Source organism: Pteropus vampyrus, unplaced genomic scaffold (genome assembly GCF_000151845.1).
Source record: "Pteropus vampyrus isolate Shadow unplaced genomic scaffold, Pvam_2.0 Scaffold77, whole genome shotgun sequence".
NCBI classification, from domain to species: domain Eukaryota; kingdom Metazoa; phylum Chordata; class Mammalia; order Chiroptera; family Pteropodidae; genus Pteropus; species Pteropus vampyrus.
The window spans coordinates 2,658,904-2,678,849 of NW_011888858.1; the positions used below are offsets into that span (position 1 = coordinate 2,658,904).

A 19,946-nucleotide genomic window follows, 5' to 3' on the forward strand; every position below is an offset into this window, starting at 1 on the left:
CATTTTGGCTGCCTTTCTGTGTCTGTTTCTATGTACTAAGAAAGCTCCTAAGTCTCCTGGTCTTATTAGTGTGTATTTGTGAAGTAGGTGTCCAGTGGCACAGTCCTAAGAGGGGTTCAGCTGCAGGCCAAATTTAGCCCAAGCCTCTGCCCCTCTGGGGCCACCTGTTAAGATTCAGCAAGCAATCCACAGATGCTGTGCTTATAGTCACCTCAAAGGGCCTCGCCAGAAACCGAGGCCAGCTGCCTCCAGTGTGAGTCTAGGTGCTGCTCAGCAAGGAGCACCTGACTCACTGAGGACACAACTGGATGTGGCTTGGGTGGGGCCCTGAATTAGGGAAGGCGGGGTGTCAGGGAACCCTCTGGGCAGAGCGACATCTGTTATCCAGTTTGATGACATCACAGATATGGCTGCTCTGTGTCTGCGCACTGGGAGCAGGGAGGGCTGAACAGGAAACAATGGATATTGCTGGCACTTCTGTAAAGAGCGAGCCTTGCCTCAGTCCTCACTCCGACAGTGTCTCCTTGTAAGTCCCTGGTGCCCCCTGAGCGCAGCCGAAACAGCGCTGCAGAGCAAGCAGGTCCGTCACTGTGAAAATCCACTTGCGGAGGCATCCCCTTTAAGAGGCTTCTTCTTCTGCTGCTGCTGCTGCAGCTGCTGCTGCTGCTGCTGCTGCTGCTGCTGCTGCTGCTGCTGCTGCTGCTGCCGCAGCCGCAGCCTCTGTCCCACTCGGCTGCTCTATCCTGGGCCACCCCACGTCCTCGCCCCGCCCTACCTTCTGCCATTGCAGGGTGATTTCTTGGATTTCTCCCTAGTTGTATGACTTGTTCATCTAGATCCCAGGCGATTTTTCCTTGCTGCTTCTCCTTGTTTCCATCACAACTTTGATTTGTTCGCCAAAGGGATGAACAGAGCCTCTATCATCTACACCATTTCTTTTCCTCTCCAGAGTTCACATCTTAAAAGGCATGCTGTTCATGTCACACCCATAGTTAAAAATTTATTTTCTATGTTTTTAAGGTAAAATCGAGACCCTCTTGGTTATCATACCAAGTTCGTCAAAATCTGACTCCTCCTGTAGATACAGCCTATTTTTCCATACTGACCTTCTTATCATTAATCAGATATATCACTTTTTTTAGACTCTGTATATGAATACTCTGATTTTATATTTCTTTGAAAGAAGAAAGAGAAGGACAATGACATAGGTAGCAAAAAATTAGGAATTTTCAGCAATCCTGCACTATGGAACACAAATGTGAAGTATTTGTTAGAGGGATTTTTGAAAAAGGTAAGTACAAAAACTTGCCTGTGATCATATCAATCTGTGAAGTCTTTAAAAATACAGATACTCAAAACTTGCTCAGATTCACACAGTGAATAAGAACCTCCAGAGATCAGCCCCCAAATTCAAACTTTTCAAAAGCTCTCTACATGATTCCGCGGCCAGGGCAACTTTGGGAACTACTGCTCATAAAGCCTAGTCCCAAAATGCCACCATAATGAATCTTACATAGCCACAAACTTTTTCCCAGGAGAGAAATAACAAAAAAATTCCATAAACTTACCTAAGTGAATTCATCTCTGTTTTCTGAAGAGAGGAGTCACCAGCCACATGGTTAAGTTTATGGGCTTGAAGTTTTGCTTTGCTCTCTAGTGAATCTATTGCTTCTTTCATTATTAAAATTTTAGACTTTAATTCACAGTTTTCGTCTTCAAGCTATAATTTAAATTTTAAAAATTAATAGGTATATGTCTCAGTTTTGTTTTCATTAAGTTTTCCTTAAGCACATTTTAATAACATTTATTGAAGAAAATGAAGGAAATAAATTTATTTAAAAATACTTTAAAGTCACGTGTACACTTTAGGTTTTATATATTAGAATGGGCATACACATTTATCTCTACTTTTCAATATTACTGAAATGAAAGAAAAGATGCAAAAAAAAAAAAAGGCAGGAAAGGAAAAGACTATATCCATAACAATGAAAACGGGAAGAGAAACAATTAACGGAGAAAAATTTTGAGGAATTGCTAAAGAACAGTAAGTAGATAGGACTGAATTTAAAAAAAAAAATCAGAGCAGAAAATACTGTAACCCATTTAGGCGGTGAACACACACTTGAAACTTATTTGATTTTATTAATCAATGTCACCCCAATAATTATTAGTTAAAAAAAATACTGTAACCCAAACACAAATGAGCAAGACATATAAAGAAACTGTAAAATTTTATTTTAAGGGATAAAACATAACCTGACTTAATGTTAAGACATACCATGTTTCTGAATGAAAACACAATATTGAAAATGTATTAAAATTTCCTGAAATAACTGTTAAATTTAATGAAATTTCAATAAGAATCTTAACATAACTTTTTTTAAAATAAAGGGTAGTGGCTTAGATTTCATTCTAAAATTAAGGAAAAAAATGTATGGAAAAGATAGGAAAATTGGGGGTGGGGGAAAAATGCAAGTAGATTTGTCTTATAAGACTCCAAAATAAATTAGAAAGCTACTGTAATTAAAAAGAGTGTGGATTTCACATAGAAATGGACAAGCAAATACATGTATACAGAGGGAAATTTAGAAAAGGTAGCATTTTAAGGAAGTGGAAAGAGAATAAACTCTTTAAAAATAGAGTTGGGACAGCCACTTATTGAAGAAAAATATTAGACAGATTTCTATTTAATTTTACATATAAAATAAATTCTAGATGGAATAATAATTGATATATAAAATTCTAAACCAAGAAATATTAGTGATAAATATAAGTCTTCCACTTAAAACTGAAACTGACCACACACATTTTGTTGAACTGACCACACTCTCTTTCCTCTGGAAACAGTGTTAAAATGACAGTAAAAATAAATAAATAAATAAATATTTATACATTCTTAAGGACGTAGAGGGAAAAAAAAGAAAACAAGAATGGAGAAATGTCTTCAATATCTTGTGGAAGACAAAAAGAATAGACTGAATAGAGACCAAAATCAAAGAAAGATATAATCTAAAGCAGTTTCTGAACCTAGGAACTACTAACACTTGGGGCCAGATAGTTCTTTGTTGAGGGGAGGGGAGCTATCCTGTGCATTTGTAGGATGTTTAGTACCATCTTTGGTCTCTACCTACTAGATACAAGATGCACCTTCTCCCCTAGTTGTGACAATCGAAAATTCTCCAGATATTGCCAAATTATCTCCTAGGAGGCAGAACTGACCTGAGTTGAGCACCACTGATCTAAAGGGACCACAAGAGGAAATACCAATGTGCAGCCAGATGATTTACCCCGAAGAAGCTCAATATGTGGTGGCACCGAGTGGTAGGCTGTGATCAGGAGCAAAACTGAACAAGAAGACTGGCTGAGGGTCTATATACTGGGGCCCCCACACTCCAGAAATCTCTCACCTCTTTCTAAAGTCATTTTGGAAATTTAAAAAATATAACTAAATTTTTTAAACTCAATAGAAAGGTTAGGAGATAGAGTAACAAAAAAAGTTAAAAGTATGAAAGACATTCTCAGATAAGTAGAGCTATCGTCTACCATCATGGAAATTCACTAAATAATCTTAAATCAATAAAGTAAGACTACGTAGCACAAGTACATTATTTAAAAACAGAGATAAACACCAGGAGAAAAGTTAAAAGTATTGTGAGTGGTAGTTTTCAGAATAGGGTGATGGACAAGAAAACTTTTTTCCCCTTACAAACCTTTCAGAATTTCTTGGTGTATCTTGCACAAATAAGAGTACACATACGGTGTAAAGAATAAAAATTGAACATTTGTGTATCCATCGTATGGCTTAAAAAATGTTACCTGAACCTTTAAAATCTCTTGTGAACAGTCTCCAATCACATTCCCCAACGCCCACCCACCATCCTGAGTCTGGTATTTTTCATTTCTTGCTTTTCCTTAGTGTACCCCATCTGTGTGAATCTGTAAACAATATAATTTAGGTCTGTATGTTTTTAAATGCTACATAAGTGGAATCATACTGCATATTTTCTTCAATATTATGTGTAAGATTCATGCATATTGATGTGTGTAGCTCTTGTTCATTCATTTTCACTGCTCTAAACACTCCACTGTATGAATTGCCACCATTTATCTATTTTCCTCACAACTGGCATCTATATTGTTTTTCATTTTCTGCCAGAGAGTATCTTAGGCTTTGTGAGCCCTATCGTCTGTTGCTACTATATCACTGTAACATAAAACAGCCACAGGTAATATGTAAACCATGAGCATGGCTGTGTTCCACTGAAAACTTTATTATAAAAACAGACTGGAAGCTAGATCTGGTCTGGGGGCCATAGTTTGCTGACCTCCACCCAGGGTCTGCATCTAGAAGTGGATTTGCTGACTCATAGGGCATGCCCTGCTAGACAATGTCAAATTATTCTCCAAAGAGGTAGCCATTTGCACTTCCAGAAGCTATATACACTCGCTAATAATACTTGTTATAACTTGTTAATTTATGATGACCTCATAGATGTGAAATGATTTCACTGCAGTTTTAATTTGTACTTCCCTCTTATTAAGGCAGAACTTTTTATGTTTATTAACTATTTGTAATTTTTTCTGCCATGAAGTGTCAACTCACATCTTCTGTGTAGCAAGTTGTTCTCTCAATTAGCGGCTTGTCTTTTCAATTCATGGCTATTTGATAAACAAAGATGTCCTTGTGAAAGTGGTCTCATTTAATATCTATGTTTCCTTTAATGAAATAAACTTAATTGTGTCTTGCTTAGGAGCACACACTCTAGAACCAGACATCGCCTAGCTCTGTGATCTTGGGCTAGTATCCATCCCTTCTGCCTCAGTTTCATTATCTGTAAAATGAGGATATAAGCATTTACTTCATATGGTTGTAAGAATTAACATAATATATGTAAAATGTTAAGAAAAGTGCCATAGTAAATGCTAGAGATATGATGCTATTATTATTTCTCTAAGGTCAAAAAGATTTCCTTTTAAAAATTGTAGCAATTTCTTAAATATTCAAGGTTGCAAGTAATCTTGAACCAATTTGGGGGTATGGTAAATTTGGGATAAGATCCAATGATTTTTTTATATACATATATATGAATAGTCAATTGTCCCAGAAACAATTACTGAATAATCCATCCTTTCTCTAATGATGAGTGAGTCCTTCATATATCAAGTTTCCATATATTTGTGGGTTTATGGTTTCACTTTCTCTACTGGGTCTTATCATTCTCCCTTAATCTCTGTGCACTGCACTAGCTCCAAAGCCTTCTTATCTGATAGGACAATTTCCACACCATGTTCTTTAAAAATTCTTTGTGATTCTTGGCTCTTTGCTTCTATGAAAAATTAAAAATCTGTGAATTTTCTCACACACACACACACACACACACATCCCCCACACACATACATTCTTGGAGTTTCAGATAGAACTACATCAACTCTATAGATTACATTGGGGAGAATTTACATTTTTATAAACCTGATATGTCACTTTTTTTATAAATCTGATATATCTCTCCACTTATTTGTCTTCTCTGATGTCTTTCAATAATGTTTCATAATGTTTTCCATAAAGACCCTGAAAATTTATACATAGGTATCTTGTATTATTTGTCACTATTAAAATGGTATAAGATTTCTATTTATTTATCTTAAGATTTGTCATGCTACCAGAATTTACTGCACGTTCTGATTCAGAGGATTCCTATTTTCATAATACTTAGAAAATTATCAGTTATTATTTCTTCAACTACTGCCTCCCCCACATTCTATTATATTCTCCCAGAATTCTGACTAAATATATGTTAGACTTTCTCACTTTATTCTCTAAGACTTTAACTTATTTATATTTTCTATGTCCCATTCTCTTTCCAATGACTTTTAATATTTTAGATATATTTTCCAGTTCATTAATTCTAACTTTCAGCCTCAGGGCAAGCTGGAGTGAGAGGGACTTAAGAGAAATAAAAATGGTGGAGACATAGTAAACTAGGCAAAATGAAACACAGAGAGAAAAAAGACTGCAAGAACTCCTACCAATTTTTTAAAAATTCTATTTCTAGAGAAAGCAATAAAGAATGAAAGTGAATTTTACTTTTCACTCTATGTCTGAATCATATTTTTTAACAAGAGCTAAACAACAATCAACATGCTAATACCTGCTGAGTACTTACAACATGCCAGTGATTCTTCTAAGTTCCTGATATAATTAACTCATTTAATCTTCACAAAGTTAAGTACATTCTCATTTTACAAATAAAGAAATTAAGGGGCGGAAAGTTTAAGTACAGGAAATAGGCAAAAGAGATGGTTTTGAGCCCAAGGAGTCAGCCTTCAGAGTACACACTCCTATCACTATTATACAGCCTCTCTAGCATACTACTTTGTAATTTTAAAAACATATAGTATATTAAAACTATAATTGAAATAGACATTCATACAACACAATATATCCCAAATCCAGTTTGATAAATTACCTGGTGATTAATACATGTCAAATGTTCAATAGTTTTCTCTAATTCCGATTTTCCAAGAAGACTCATTTCCTGGAGATTCTGAAAGCAAATTTTATAGAATATGTCCATTTACATCAGATAATAAAACCAATTTACCAAAGCAATGCAAGCCTACAGTACTATTTATTCCACTTATTGTTTTATAACAGAATGTTTTAGAAAGAAAATCAGACATTTTATAAAAACGATGTTTTAGTTGAAAAACAAAGCACAAGAGGGTCTCACCTTTTACACTCTACCTCCGTGTGTGATTATAACAGAAGACACCGAATGGTATAGATTCGTTTATAAAGATATACACAGATCAATCCATTAACACAACCATAAAGGGAAAAAACCAGCTGCTTAAATAAGCTTGGGAGTATGCCTTTTCCAGAGATAAAAGAGGCACAGAGTGTAAAGGAAGAAAAGATGAGAAGAGAAAGACACAGGGAACAGAATATTATAGGGATATGCAAAATATCACTTTCAAGAATGGGCTGGTCAATAACGTAAACACAATTGCTATTACCTTATTCAACTCTTGCTGATGCTAAGTCTAGGACAAGTGACATTAAGTTGGTGTTCTCTGAGAATTTTTCTAGTGAATCTAGTAGATTCAAACTTTCATCTACTTCATTCATTAAAAATAAATAAAGCAACTGAAGTTTGGATTACACTTTTGGTTGAAAGGGTTGCTGTGTTGTATGCATTTTTTTCATTTATTAAATCACTCAAATTATGGGTATGTACTACATACCAAGCACCAAGCAAGATGTGAGGAATACAGTAAAATGGATAGTCTCTGATGTCATAGATACTACAGCCTAGTAGAAAAGACAAACCTTAAAAAGATTCTAAAATAAAATCCATGAAAAAAGGAACTTTATGGCAACATACTGCAAGGGAATCTAGAGTCTAGAGTCCATTTCCCATGTGGGCAAATGATTTTTAACCTGGCTCTAAAGGATGAATAGAAATTAACCAGGTGTGAGAACTGAAAGGGGTGAAGAATTTTCCAATAGCCTACGTAGAAAGCTGGGTTAAGGAAAAGTTCATTAAGCCTGGAGTTGAGAAAATCAGGGTTGGGGAAAGAGGGAGATCTGTTTGGGGAAAAGAAGCTAGATCTAGAAGTAGGCAAGGGCCAATCATTGAAATTCTTGGAAACAGTTAATGGATTTTAAATAGGAAGTTACATGATTAGATTTATTGGATTGGAAAGATGACTCTGACTTCAGTGTGAAATATAGTTTTGAGAGGCTGCTAATACCCCAATGCATTTGAGAGACAATAATGGCCAGAACAGGATGGTAGCAAGAAAATGGAAAGAACTAGACATATTCAAAAGAAACTAATGTGACCTCAGGAGCCAGACCCCTTGTGGCTTCATAAGTAGGTCATCTTGGGCAAATAATTTAAACTCAGAAACCACATCTGTAAGCATCACTTATCTGAAAAGGCAATTGTGAAGATTTACTGAGATAGCCCATGTAAAAAGCACTTGCTACAAAGCCTCCCACATGGAAAGAGCTTAATAAACATTAAATATTATTTAAGAGGTAGCACTGATAGGACTTGGTGATTGAGAGAAATAAGCTTTCATGGAGAAAGGTGTCAGTAATGATTCCTGGATTCGACAACTGAGTGGACAGTGGCATAATAAGAAAGTATTAGAGGAGATTTAAGACGTGAGATGATTCAGTTTTTAAGTAAAAGACCTGTTGTAAACTCATAAATCCTGCCTCATACTAGGCACAAAGATTCTGCTAATATGAATACCACTTTTTCTGAGTTTTCAATACTACTGCATTTTGCAATCCTATTTTTACATTCCCTGGTCATTTCAAAAGATATAGAAAAGGATACAGAAAGTCAGTAGCTTGTACTAAAAACTGCCATACTGCACATAAGTTATCTGTCTGGTCATTTTAACATTTATTTTTATTAAAAAATGTGCCTCTAGAGGGCAGCATTCCAAAATTACCTGATTGAAAGTATTCTGTTGGTGTAAAACGTGAACTGAAAATTTATGGCATAAAGACTACCTGATAATTAATGCTTAAATGTTCTTATTCTTAATTTTAGCTACTAATTTCTAAACATTAAGTCAGTAACATATTTTTGGAAGTAAACTATGTACTCTATAATAGTAACAAGAACAGTTAATATTGAGTTCTTATTCTGTACTGAGTACTTGCTTTATGTATAATAATGTACTCTTTTTTTGAGATTAAAAAAGGAAATATAAAATACTGCCACTAGAGGACCGAAAAAAATGGCATAGATGATAGAAGCTCTGTACATCCCTTTGGCGAACAAATCAAAGTTGTGATGGAAACAAGGAGAAGCAGCAAGGAAAAATCGCCTGGGATCTAGATGAACAAGTCATACAACTAGGGAGAAATCCAAGAAATCACCCTGCAACGGCAGAAGGTAGGAAGTGGTGAGGACGCAGGGCTGCCTGGTCTCAAGCAGCTAAGTGAGACAGAGGCTGCGGCAGATGCCTCTAAAGAGGCCGTGTCTGCGAGTGGATTTTCACAGGTGCGGAATGCTCACTCTGAGCACCAGTGCCAATCTGGCTGCATGCAGGGGACACCAGGGACTTACAAGGAGACACTGTCGGAGTGAGGACTGAGGCAAGGCTCGCTCTTTACAGAAGTGCCAGCAATATCCATTGTTCCCAGTTCAGCCCTCCCCCCTCCCAGTGAGCAGACACAGAGCAGCCATATCTGTGATGTCATCAAACTGGATAACAGATGTCGCTCTGCCCAGAGGGTTCCCTGACACCCCGCCTTCCCTAATTCAGGGCCCCACCCAAGCCACATCCAGTTGTGTCCTCAGTGAGTCAGGTGCTCCTTGCTGAGCAGCACCTAGACTCACACTGGAGGCAGCTGGCCTCGGTTTCTGGTGAGGCCCTTTGAGGTGACTATAAGCACAGCATCTGTGGATTGCTTGCTGAATCTTAACAGGTGGCCCCAGAGGGGCAGAGGCTTGGGCTAAATTTGGCCTGCAGCTGAACCCCTCTCAGAACTGTGCCACTGGACACCTACTTCACAAATACACACTAATAAGACCAGGAGACTTAGGAGCTTTCTTAGTACATAGAAACAGACACAGAAAGGCAGCCAAAATGAGAAGACAAAGAAGCAGAAACCATATGAGAGAAGAGAACAGAGATCCAGATACAATGGAGTCAAGTAATCTAACAACAGATGCAGGATTCAAAACACTGGCTATAAAGATGCTCAATGAACTTTTGGGAAGTGTAGATAAATTCAGTGAGAACTTCAACAAAGAGATAAAAAACATAAAAATGGAAATGGAAATTATAAAATGGAACCAGTCTGAAATGAAAAACACATTATCTGAGATGAGAAGTATATTAAATGGAATAAACAAAGTGAATAAAGAAAAGAATCAAATGCCCTATCTAGAGGATGGGAAAGGCAAGGACACGCAATCAGAATGGCAAGAGATAAGTTGTTGTCATTACCCAACTCTGCCACTGTAGCACAAAGAAGCCACACAGAATATGTAAATGAATGAGCACGGTTCCAATAACATTTACCAACAATGAAATTTAAATTTTAAAACTTCCACTTGTCATGAAATATTCTGATATTTTCTCAATGATTTAGAAATGTAAACACCATTCTTAGTCCATAGGCCATACAAAAAACACGGTGGTCTGCATTTGGCTCATGTGCCTCTGTTTGCCAACCCCTGATCTAGTTGTACATTCTAAATAGTCACTTCACAGGAAAACATGTATCAAGATCTCCCTTTTTCTTAATAAAATACCTTTCAAAAATAAGGCAACCTTATTACTTACTTTTAACTTGTCTTTTAAAGCTTCCTTTTCTGCCATAATCCTTCTTAAGTCAGATAATACAAGTTCCTTTTCTTTTTCCATAAGACTAACAATATTATGGGAGACTGTGCTTTGGGTGGATTCTTGTCTTAGTGAAGATAATTCTACCAGAGCCTTAAAGAATTAAAAGATATAAATAAAAAACACTTTGCATATTCTCTCGGTTAAAAAAAAGAGGCAAGCTAAACACATTTTACCTTTGTTCTCTTTCCACATTCCGAGGAGGGGGAGGAGGGGAAGGGGAAGAAGAGGAAAAACAAAAAGAAAAGGAGATTGTGGGAAGTGCTAGGCACAAAATTTTGGAAACCAGATAGTAGATGGACAACTAGTAGTTAACTAAGCAGACCCAAGAAAGCTGAAATCTAAGCTAAGAGTGAGGAAAGCCCAGAAGTGGATCAGAATCCCAAAAAAGTTCCAAAAGTGAAAACAGCTTTTTCAACTTGACCTTTTAACTTGCATGTCCTTCTTACCCTCTTGAAGTAGCAGGATTTCATGGGAGATTGGCATAAGAACAAATTATGTGATAGATACCATGCTTTGCTCAGATTCACCTTGGCTTCTGACTGGGCCAAGCCGCAGTCTCTCTTCCCTAGAGTTTTCTCACTAGGGACTAAGTCCTTAACACCCAATATACCAACCCCCCTCAAATAGTGGGTGCTACCCACTGTTTGATAGAGATATCCTAACACATCTGAATCCCAAGAATTAACGTGGCTTAGAGTCAGTCGAAGACCTGTTCCAGGTAGTTTTAGATTATCTTTAACTGACCTGACACACAGAAGAGAAAAGAATAAACATGGAGAAATAATATAAATCTCTGCTTTGGGAACAAGATGATAGAAGAAACTACTACTTATAATTCTAACCATGAATGAATACAACGTCCATATATTACAGTACTTTAAAGGTTATATACTGGCTCCATTATAGTTAACTGAGTCTATATAATCTGTTAGCTTAATTATAATCAATTTCTTACTTCATTATATAAGACACTTAGTTTATCTCTTTCTGCTGTCAATAATTTAACATTGGACTGTATATCCTCCATATATTTTTCAAACTTTTCCAGCATATGCTGAAGTTCATCTCTTTCTCTTGTGATCAGATGAATTTCTGAATTGTAATCACCCTGAAACATAATTTAAAAACAGAAGTTATCATTTGTTATAATTATCACCACAAGGTTGTCACAAGGATGCTGGTGAGGCTGACTACAAGATACTAACAGACAAAAAGGACACAAGTTCCTTTAATGTAGTTAAGGAACACAATTTTTAATCAATAATGAGAGCAGGAAACAACAGAGTTGGCAGTACTGGAGCAAATTTCCTGGCCTTCAAGTTCCGAGAAAGGGACCCTGCTGCCAGTGATATTATTTGATCAGATTCCATCAGATGCTTCAAGTGTCATTGTCCCGGAGTTATTTACACTGGTGATAACTAAAGTATAATCTGCAGACCAGAAGCATCAGCAGCCTCTAGAAAACGGTTAAGACATGCAAGTTTTGGCGCCCACCCCAGACCTACTTAATCACAAACTCTGGGGAGAAGGCCCAGTAACTGTAGTTTATCAAGCGGTCCAGGGGATTCTGGTGCATGCTAATTGCTGGGAACCGCTAGTTTATAACCCTCTCCAGGAAAAAGACTAGGAGGTACTATGTGCCTGCTCACCCAGTGCAAGTAACTATAGCAGCCTAGCATACTCCTCAGTGTTTCCTGTGACTGAATTTAAGATCAATGTTCCAGGTGCACCAATCTCCAACTCTCCTAGCTTCAAACTAATGTGAGGTCTATTTTTGCAATCAGATAAATGTAAATATTTCTACCAGGCAGTGTACATTAAGCTACTTCTGACATTTCTAAAACAAGATTCTACCTATTATTCTAGCATAATGAAAAGATGTACTATCTTCACAGCTACTGTGGAAAATAAAGATGGTAAATGTAGATTTGGGATCTATGGTTTCTTAATGTTAAAGTACTAAATTCAAAAGCCCTAGGTAGAGATAATCTGTTAATTTGATACACTGGAAAGCATCCTGACATATGTTATTCAATATCTACTGTGCACATACCATGTCCAATGTAGACTTGGTAAGTGATAATATCTGTGAGGAACTCTTCACCTACCATTTGGAAATATGTTATCTTCTTGGTTAAATAAGCAAAATCAAGGCATATGGATGAGATTACGTATCTGGATACCTTAAAGGATAAAATATCTTCTAGGACAAAAGCAGATTACAGTTTGAGTTCTTAATCAAGGCTTAAATAACTATAAAAGAAAATCTGTAACCTAACCACACCTAAATATCTTACGGAAAGGAAGTGGTCTGGTGCACTTCAAGAAAGGAGAGCTCGCTGAATAAGGATTTAACAGTGTATTTTCATTATTATCTAGGTCTCAGCTTAAATGTCACTTTTTCTAAGGAGTCCTTCCAGATTCTCCAATCTAATTGAGATCTCCCTCTATATACTTCCATAGCATTCTGAATCTTTCCTATATTCTTTTTTCATTAACAGTTATTATAAATGAGATGACAGTCATTTATATGATTATGTGTTTAATATATGTCTTTACCACCAAAATATAAGCTTTATGAGGAATATAGTAGGTTATCTGGTATTATTCACCACATCTTCAGTGCCTAGCATCATAGCTCGTAAAATGAATTCCCTAATATTTATTGAATGGCCTTCTTAAGCAGGAACTCTAGCTCTTTTTAAAATGTATCTTGTATATATTTATATTTGTGTTAAAACATAATTGTTAATAACTCCCTTTTACCACTTCATTGTTCTCAAAACACACACACACACACGCATACACAAACACAAGGTCACACACAGACAATGCTGAAGGTTATGAGGATAAGAACTATGTCTTTTTTCTCTTATCCCCGGGACCTCATTCAGAGCAAGTTTTCAGTATATATCTGTTGAACTGAACTTGACTTTTGACCTAGACCTGATGAGCTTGGAACCAGCAAATAATAAGGAAATGAAACATTTACTAGGAACTAGATGTTACACTGGACCCTTATGCAAGTTAGCTCATATAATCTTCATAAGAGGTAGTTACTTTCCTCACTTTGCAAATGAAGAAACTGGGATTCCAAGGTCATAAAGCCAGTCTGTGATGTGAGAACTTTGATCAGGTCTCCAACTCCAAAAGCACTTTCCACTGCACTATACTGAAAACGCACAGTTGGAACGATGGTGAGTACAAGGTGAAAGGGGACCGTGCCCTTTCCAGACAACAGAGCAATGGGTGTATTGCTGATAAAGATCACTGATATTAAAAATGTTAAAATTTTTTTCTGAGTTGCAATCCCAAGAAACTGTGCTAAGAGTTTCCCATAAAGCAGGAGTTGAAAACTCACAGCTTGTACTAAATCCAGCTTTGAAGTGGTCTTTGCTGTTTGCGAACCAAGTGTTTCCAAACACGTTTAAAATACTCAATTTTAGGTGGGGATGCACTCTCTAGTTCCCAGCACTCATGACTGAACATTCCACCCATTTCGTTCATGTACAGACTCACTCTTTCCTACCATGGCTGCAATTTATTACTGGGACTCTAAAATGCTCTGAACACCCTAACCTCTAAACGTTGGAAGATAAAATATCTATGTCACGTAACATCAGAACATTTCAAGAAAGTAAATAAGTTAAAGGGGAAAAAGTCTCTCCTAATTTTACTAGTACCTTACCAGAATTTCTTATTTGTCTTTTGACTAAATCCATACCAAGCAACTGAATTAAAAATTTAGGTTAAACGCTTTGAGATATTTATCTACTCAGTTCTATTTAATAAATACTTGATTAAACTAAACAATAATTTTGTGCAAGATTCTCCTACATGATGAAGGTGGCCAATTTGGTGATTTATTTTTCCTGAGTCCTAAGTGTATATGGAATTTAAAAAAACAACTTAGTGACACATAAATTAATTTACACTGTATTTTCCCACCAATTCATTGTTTATAATAGAGAACATATTATAGTGTTTATACTGACACCTGTAAACCAAATTCAGCCATTAGCCAATGAGGTTAAAAAACAAACTCTAACCAGAAAACAACTCAAAACCATTTGACAGTTGACAAGGTATTTTCAGGAAAAAGATGATACAACTGGCAAATTTAGCCAAGTCTGAAATAAAAAGTTTTGAGTTTTAATGAGGGTACTCCCAACTTCCCCTAATTTCCTCTGGTGTGTAGATAATGTTAGAGTCATATAAACCTACAAGACTCCTATAACTCCAAAGCTTAAAAAAACTCTAAAGAACTCAAATGATACTCATAAAACATTGAAAATAATTAGGAACTGACACAGACACACAATTTTAATCTCTCATGAATCATAGTTAACTGTACCTACTATATATCTTAGACTACCAATTTGTAAATGTGGTTGTACGGTACAAATGGGATGATCTGCTCAAACCTACTTCCACTTTCTACTTCCTCCCTGTTGTATGGCTAAGATGGAAGAATCATGTTCTGCACAATGTGACCCACCTTTCTGTCCAGTCTAAGGCTATGAATAGCATAAAGCCATCTTGCCTGCCATGTGGAAAATCCACTCTGCTTCGAGAGAGGAAATGCAGCTGATACCAAAAGTAAAGGCTAGAAAGAGAGGAAACGTCCAGTAGCATGAATTCCTAGTTCCGCTTTCTAGAAATCCACACTCTGGAAACTCCTGCATTCCTTCCATATACCTAATGAGCTGTTTGATTTTTCCTTAATTTCCAGTATGCTTTGTTCTTAAGTAGTTTTGTTATGCTTTGTTCTTAAGTAGTTCTCCTAATTAATGCAGTGTCCCTATAGTGTCGGTCAGAAAATAAAATGAAAACCAAAACTAAGAAAGACTTTCTGAAAGCAAGTATGAACAAAGTCACATTTAATACAGTATTAAATCAGAAAAGTTAGTTCAGAAAGATACTCTCTTGCCTTATCAATTACTCTTATAAAGAGATGTTACCTTTTCTAGTGTTTTAAATATTGGAATTTTTTCACGTGCAGAATAATTTGTAGAGCAAGATCTTCGCTGTATTATATGTTGAAGTCTTTCTAGCTCTTTCTTATAAAAATCTCGTTCTTCTTCTATACCTTTCAGAAATGTATCTAAACGAGAAGGTGACTTGTCTCGACGTTTTATTCCATGTTCTAGCCTCATCCTCTCAACTTCCAAAGTAAGTTCTCTTTCTGCAAATTAAAGTAATTATATCTTAAAACAGTGTTGCATTTAAAATGTATAATTAGCCAAATAAATTATACCAATAACTTTTAGAATGTAAGCTACTAAAAATCATTAACTGTTTGGTATTCTGCCCACAACTGCTAGATATCAAAGAGGTAAATGTTGAGAAGAAAGGAGAAAAATAACGAAGTGAAAATTAAATCAAAAGTTTAAATAAAGTCCAATAAGTCAGTCTTGCTGCTTTTGTCTTATTCACAAGAATGGGTACTATTTAGTACTATTTAGTACTACATAATATAAAGCAATAAATTACCACATGATACTTACTGGTGACTTGAAAATACAATAAAAGAAAAATCTATCTTCAATTAACTATAATCTATGCAATTTTAACATTAAGCTTGAATTTAATACAGTATATACATAAAAGAGATCAAAACAACTCATCGTTCTCTAAATAAGCACAATTAACTTTTACCATAAAAATTACCATTTCATGACTCAAAAATAACCTAATACTGGTAATTTCATATATTTCAATCTGACTTAACTGATACTCATTAGAACTCTGAGATATGAAATGATTTTCAAGACACAATGATTCACTCTCATCTCTCTTTTCATTCATTCAACACTCACTGAGTATTTACTACATACCTAGCACTAGTTAAGGATACAAGTATGAACAATATAGCCAAGGCCAAACAGTTATTCTAATTATAGTAGGATAAAAGCTACGGAAGAACAGTGTGCAATGCAATCTGAAGGCTGAATAGGCAAATTCATCCTGAGAAGAGGTGACCAGAGAGGTAAAAAGCAGCTAGGTGAGTGAGAAGAAACGGGCAACTGTGTTCATTGCTAAGAAGGCAAATGAATTAATGAATGAAAAGTGTCCACTGCATTTAGCATAACAGTATTGAGTGATGACCTTAACAAAAGCGGTTGTGTTGGTGAGATGGAGACAGAAGCCAGCTGGAGTGGATTGAGAAACTAAAAGGTAGTTAGTGAGTGATCAAGCAGGAACAGCAAGTGTGGATAACTTTTCAATATGTTAAAGCTATCAAGAGGAAAGAGTGGCTAGAGAGTTTTTGTTTTAGAATGGATGAGGTAAGCCTGTTTGAATACCAATTGAAAAAAACAAAAACAAAAACAAAAAGAACAGTACAAAGACTAAATACGTAAGGTTTATAAAGTTAGAGAAGATAGCACCAGAGGATAGATGGAGGCTGTAGCCTTTCGTATAGGGACAAACCTCCATTTTAACAGGAGAGAAGATAAAGATGGACAAGTTTAAGATTTGGAAACTAATGGAATTCCTCCCTGATAGTTTCCATTCTCTTAGGGAAACTGGAGGTAAGATTGCCTGCTTAGAATGGGGGGTGGAATGAGAGTCACAGGCTTACTAAGAATGGAACATATTTGAAAAGTTCCCTGTAGAGTGGGAGATCAAGCAATAAGAAACATAGAATAAAACCTCCATACATCACTGAGGGTGCTGCTGAGGTTCAAGATCACCTAATCTACAGTGCTATAGATGTGTCTGGTGCACAACAAATAGTGTTTAGCTGCTCATGTGTAAACATGTAGAAGGTAGAAGTTTTGGTTGATCCATGGCTGGGTTTTTAGCAGGGTATGCATCCGAAACACAGAGAAACAAGCGAGTTTCATGTATCTGGAAGATGCTGCTGAAACGACAGACCATAGCTAGCTATGAAAGGAAGTAAATTGCAAACTTTTATACATAGGTTAAGCACTTTAATATATTAACCCATTTAATACTCATAACCTTTTGGGTAGGTGCCATCATTAACCCCACAGATAGGGTAACTACGGCATAGAGAGGTTAAATAATGTGCTCAAGTCATATAGCTAGTAAGCAGAAAAGAGTTCAAACACATTATCCATGTGAATGCTGAAGAGCCTAGGAAAAGCCTCTTTTTAATATAACATACTGGCTTTCTTTCATTTCCTTCTGCACTTACCACTCCGTGTGCCTGAAAAACTCTGCCCTCAAATCTTCATCTGGCTGGCATCTAATCACTGAGCCCTTCAATCAGTAGATCTCTAGCACTTCCCATTTATTTTGATACCTCTTATCTAAAATTAACCTCTTCATTGACATGCTACTACTTTGTTTAACTAGAATAAAGGCTCCAAAAGAGCAGGGATCTTGTGTATCTTGTTTATCTTCATATACCCTTGCATCCTGAACACAAGAGGCTCATAAACATTTGTCAAATGAATGAATGGATGCATGGACGGATGGATGGGCAGACGGACAGATGGATGAATTCTTACATGCTTCTTTAAAAATCATTTAGGACTGGTACCTAACAGAAAGTCAGACTATTTTATTGTGTGTGTGTGTGTGTGTGTATGTGTGTGTGTATGTGTATGTGTGTGCGCGCATGCGTGTGTGCATGTGTGTACTTTCGGGTGATACAACTGCATTTCCTTATAAAATTTCTGTTCTTTAATTTTTCATTACTTCATTTTATTTATTTTTTTATTTCTTAGGTGAAGCAACCCTTGGTTGACCTCACAGATTGCAAGGACTCTGTCAGATTACAATCCCTTATTTTTTTATTTTTCATGCCTACAGCACCTGGTTTTCCTAGGTGGTCTCCCATCCAAGTACTAACCAGGCCCAACCCTGCTTAGCTTCCGAGATCAGACGTGTTCAGGCTTGTTCAGAGTAGCATGGCCATAGACAATTTTTCACTATTTTATAACAGTCTTCCTCTTAGTCTTAATTAATTCTATTATCAGTCTGCCTCAAAGAAGAATATACTTCTATTAAAAAGATATTCAAGTAGGGTTCTCTATACTAACTAGTCAAAATGACAAGAATTCTGTAAGGCCTTTGAGGGAGAAAGATTTTCTACTATCTCTACACTGTGTAGTATGGTTTCTGTCATACTGCAAGCACTCTACAGATATCATCTACTAAGAAAAATAATACACCGAGAGACTATCACAATCACTTTTTAAGTTATCAACATTTTACATTTTACCTGTAACTGCAAAACTTTCCAGTTTTTTGGCAAGTCTTTGCTTTTCTTGTTCAAGCTGATGAACGACAGTTTCCAAGTCTGATTTTATAAGGAGTTCATCATTTAGTCTCTCTTTTTCTTTATGGCATAAGTTTAATTCCTGCAAATTTTAATACTTCAATTAAGATTTCCAATGACTTTATAAAATACTATAGCACTTAAAATAGATATTTTTGTAAGCATGTTTAAAGAGTAATTCACATACACATATATAAACACAAACACTTTTATCAAATATATGGTTTCGACTAAAGTTAAATTGGTTGTGGCTAAAAGCACCATAAAACCCAAATGTTAACAGTGCTCTTTTCTGAGTAGCAGTATTAGATTTTATTTCCTTTTAATTTGTTTAGTATACATTGTCCTATTTTTTTTAAATGAAAATTTTCTTGTGCAATATTTTTACTTTTAAAGGAGGGCAGAAGAAAGATAGTGCTCTAACACTATCATAGGTATTTATAACTCCAGTGGTTATTCTCTCAGCCTCAACTGCACAATGGGAATAAGACCGGTACCTGACACTGAAGATTCACTGATGAGAATGGATCTATGGATGTGAAGCACTCTACAGTGTCCAGGATATGGCAGGTGCTTAATAAATGTTAGTTATAGATATCATTAGTGCTTATCTTAAAAATACATAAAATATGGCACTAACGGAAAAAGTAAGATGAGTCAGAAAGTAATTACAGCAACGCCTTACTGTCAGCCAACACTGTTAAAACTTGGTAATAGTTATGAGACAAGCATTTTGAATCACATTTAACTGTTTATAGTTTGCATATAAACAGTAGCAAACAAACAGCAAAATCCCTACCCTCATGGAGCTTATGTTATGTTTTACAATGTAAAAACATCATCAAACATGTAGATGTTCGTCTCTTTTCTGTTTATTGACCACATGAGAGCATTTTACAATATCCATGAGACTCAAGAATGGACTAATATTTAGCAGGTTTAGCTAATTCGATTATTCAATACTGAATTGAACTGAATCCCTTCAGTTGAATAAAAAGGAAACCATTGTGATATGTTTTCCATAGTAAGCACATAAAAAATAAACAAGAACTTGAGCACCTAATATGTGCCAGTGTATCACAATGGCTTCATTTTTTAAAGCTTTTTCTTTTTTCAACATAGTGATTAGACATTTATATAACTTACGAAGTGATCACCCCAACAAATCTAGTACCCATCTGATATCATACAGTTACTACTATATTCCTTATGCTATACCTTACAACCCCGTGACTATTTTGTCATTACCAATTTGTACTTTCTAACCCCTTTCTCTTTTTAACCAACCCTCTCAACCCCCTCTCATCTGTCAACC

General features: G+C 36.0%; 1 protein-coding gene and 1 pseudogene across 2 annotated transcripts in view; both read right to left on the reverse strand.

The window, feature by feature from the left end:
- Nucleotides 1–19,946, reverse strand: part of CEP135 (centrosomal protein 135) — a 66,093-nt gene that overhangs the window by 26,436 nt on the left and 19,711 nt on the right. For both annotated transcript variants that reach the window (XM_011362619.2, XM_023532099.1), the window contains 6 exons: nucleotides 18,575–18,713; nucleotides 15,342–15,565; nucleotides 11,336–11,488; nucleotides 10,318–10,470; nucleotides 6,468–6,545; nucleotides 1,569–1,720 (listed from right to left, as the gene is read on the reverse strand). In XM_011362619.2, the coding sequence (XP_011360921.1) occupies nucleotides 1,569–1,720; nucleotides 6,468–6,545; nucleotides 10,318–10,470; nucleotides 11,336–11,488; nucleotides 15,342–15,565; nucleotides 18,575–18,713 (899 nt within the window). The remainder of the gene's footprint in view (nucleotides 1–1,568; nucleotides 1,721–6,467; nucleotides 6,546–10,317; nucleotides 10,471–11,335; nucleotides 11,489–15,341; nucleotides 15,566–18,574; nucleotides 18,714–19,946) is intronic.
- LOC111741383 lies at nucleotides 18,154–18,272 on the reverse strand (annotated as a pseudogene).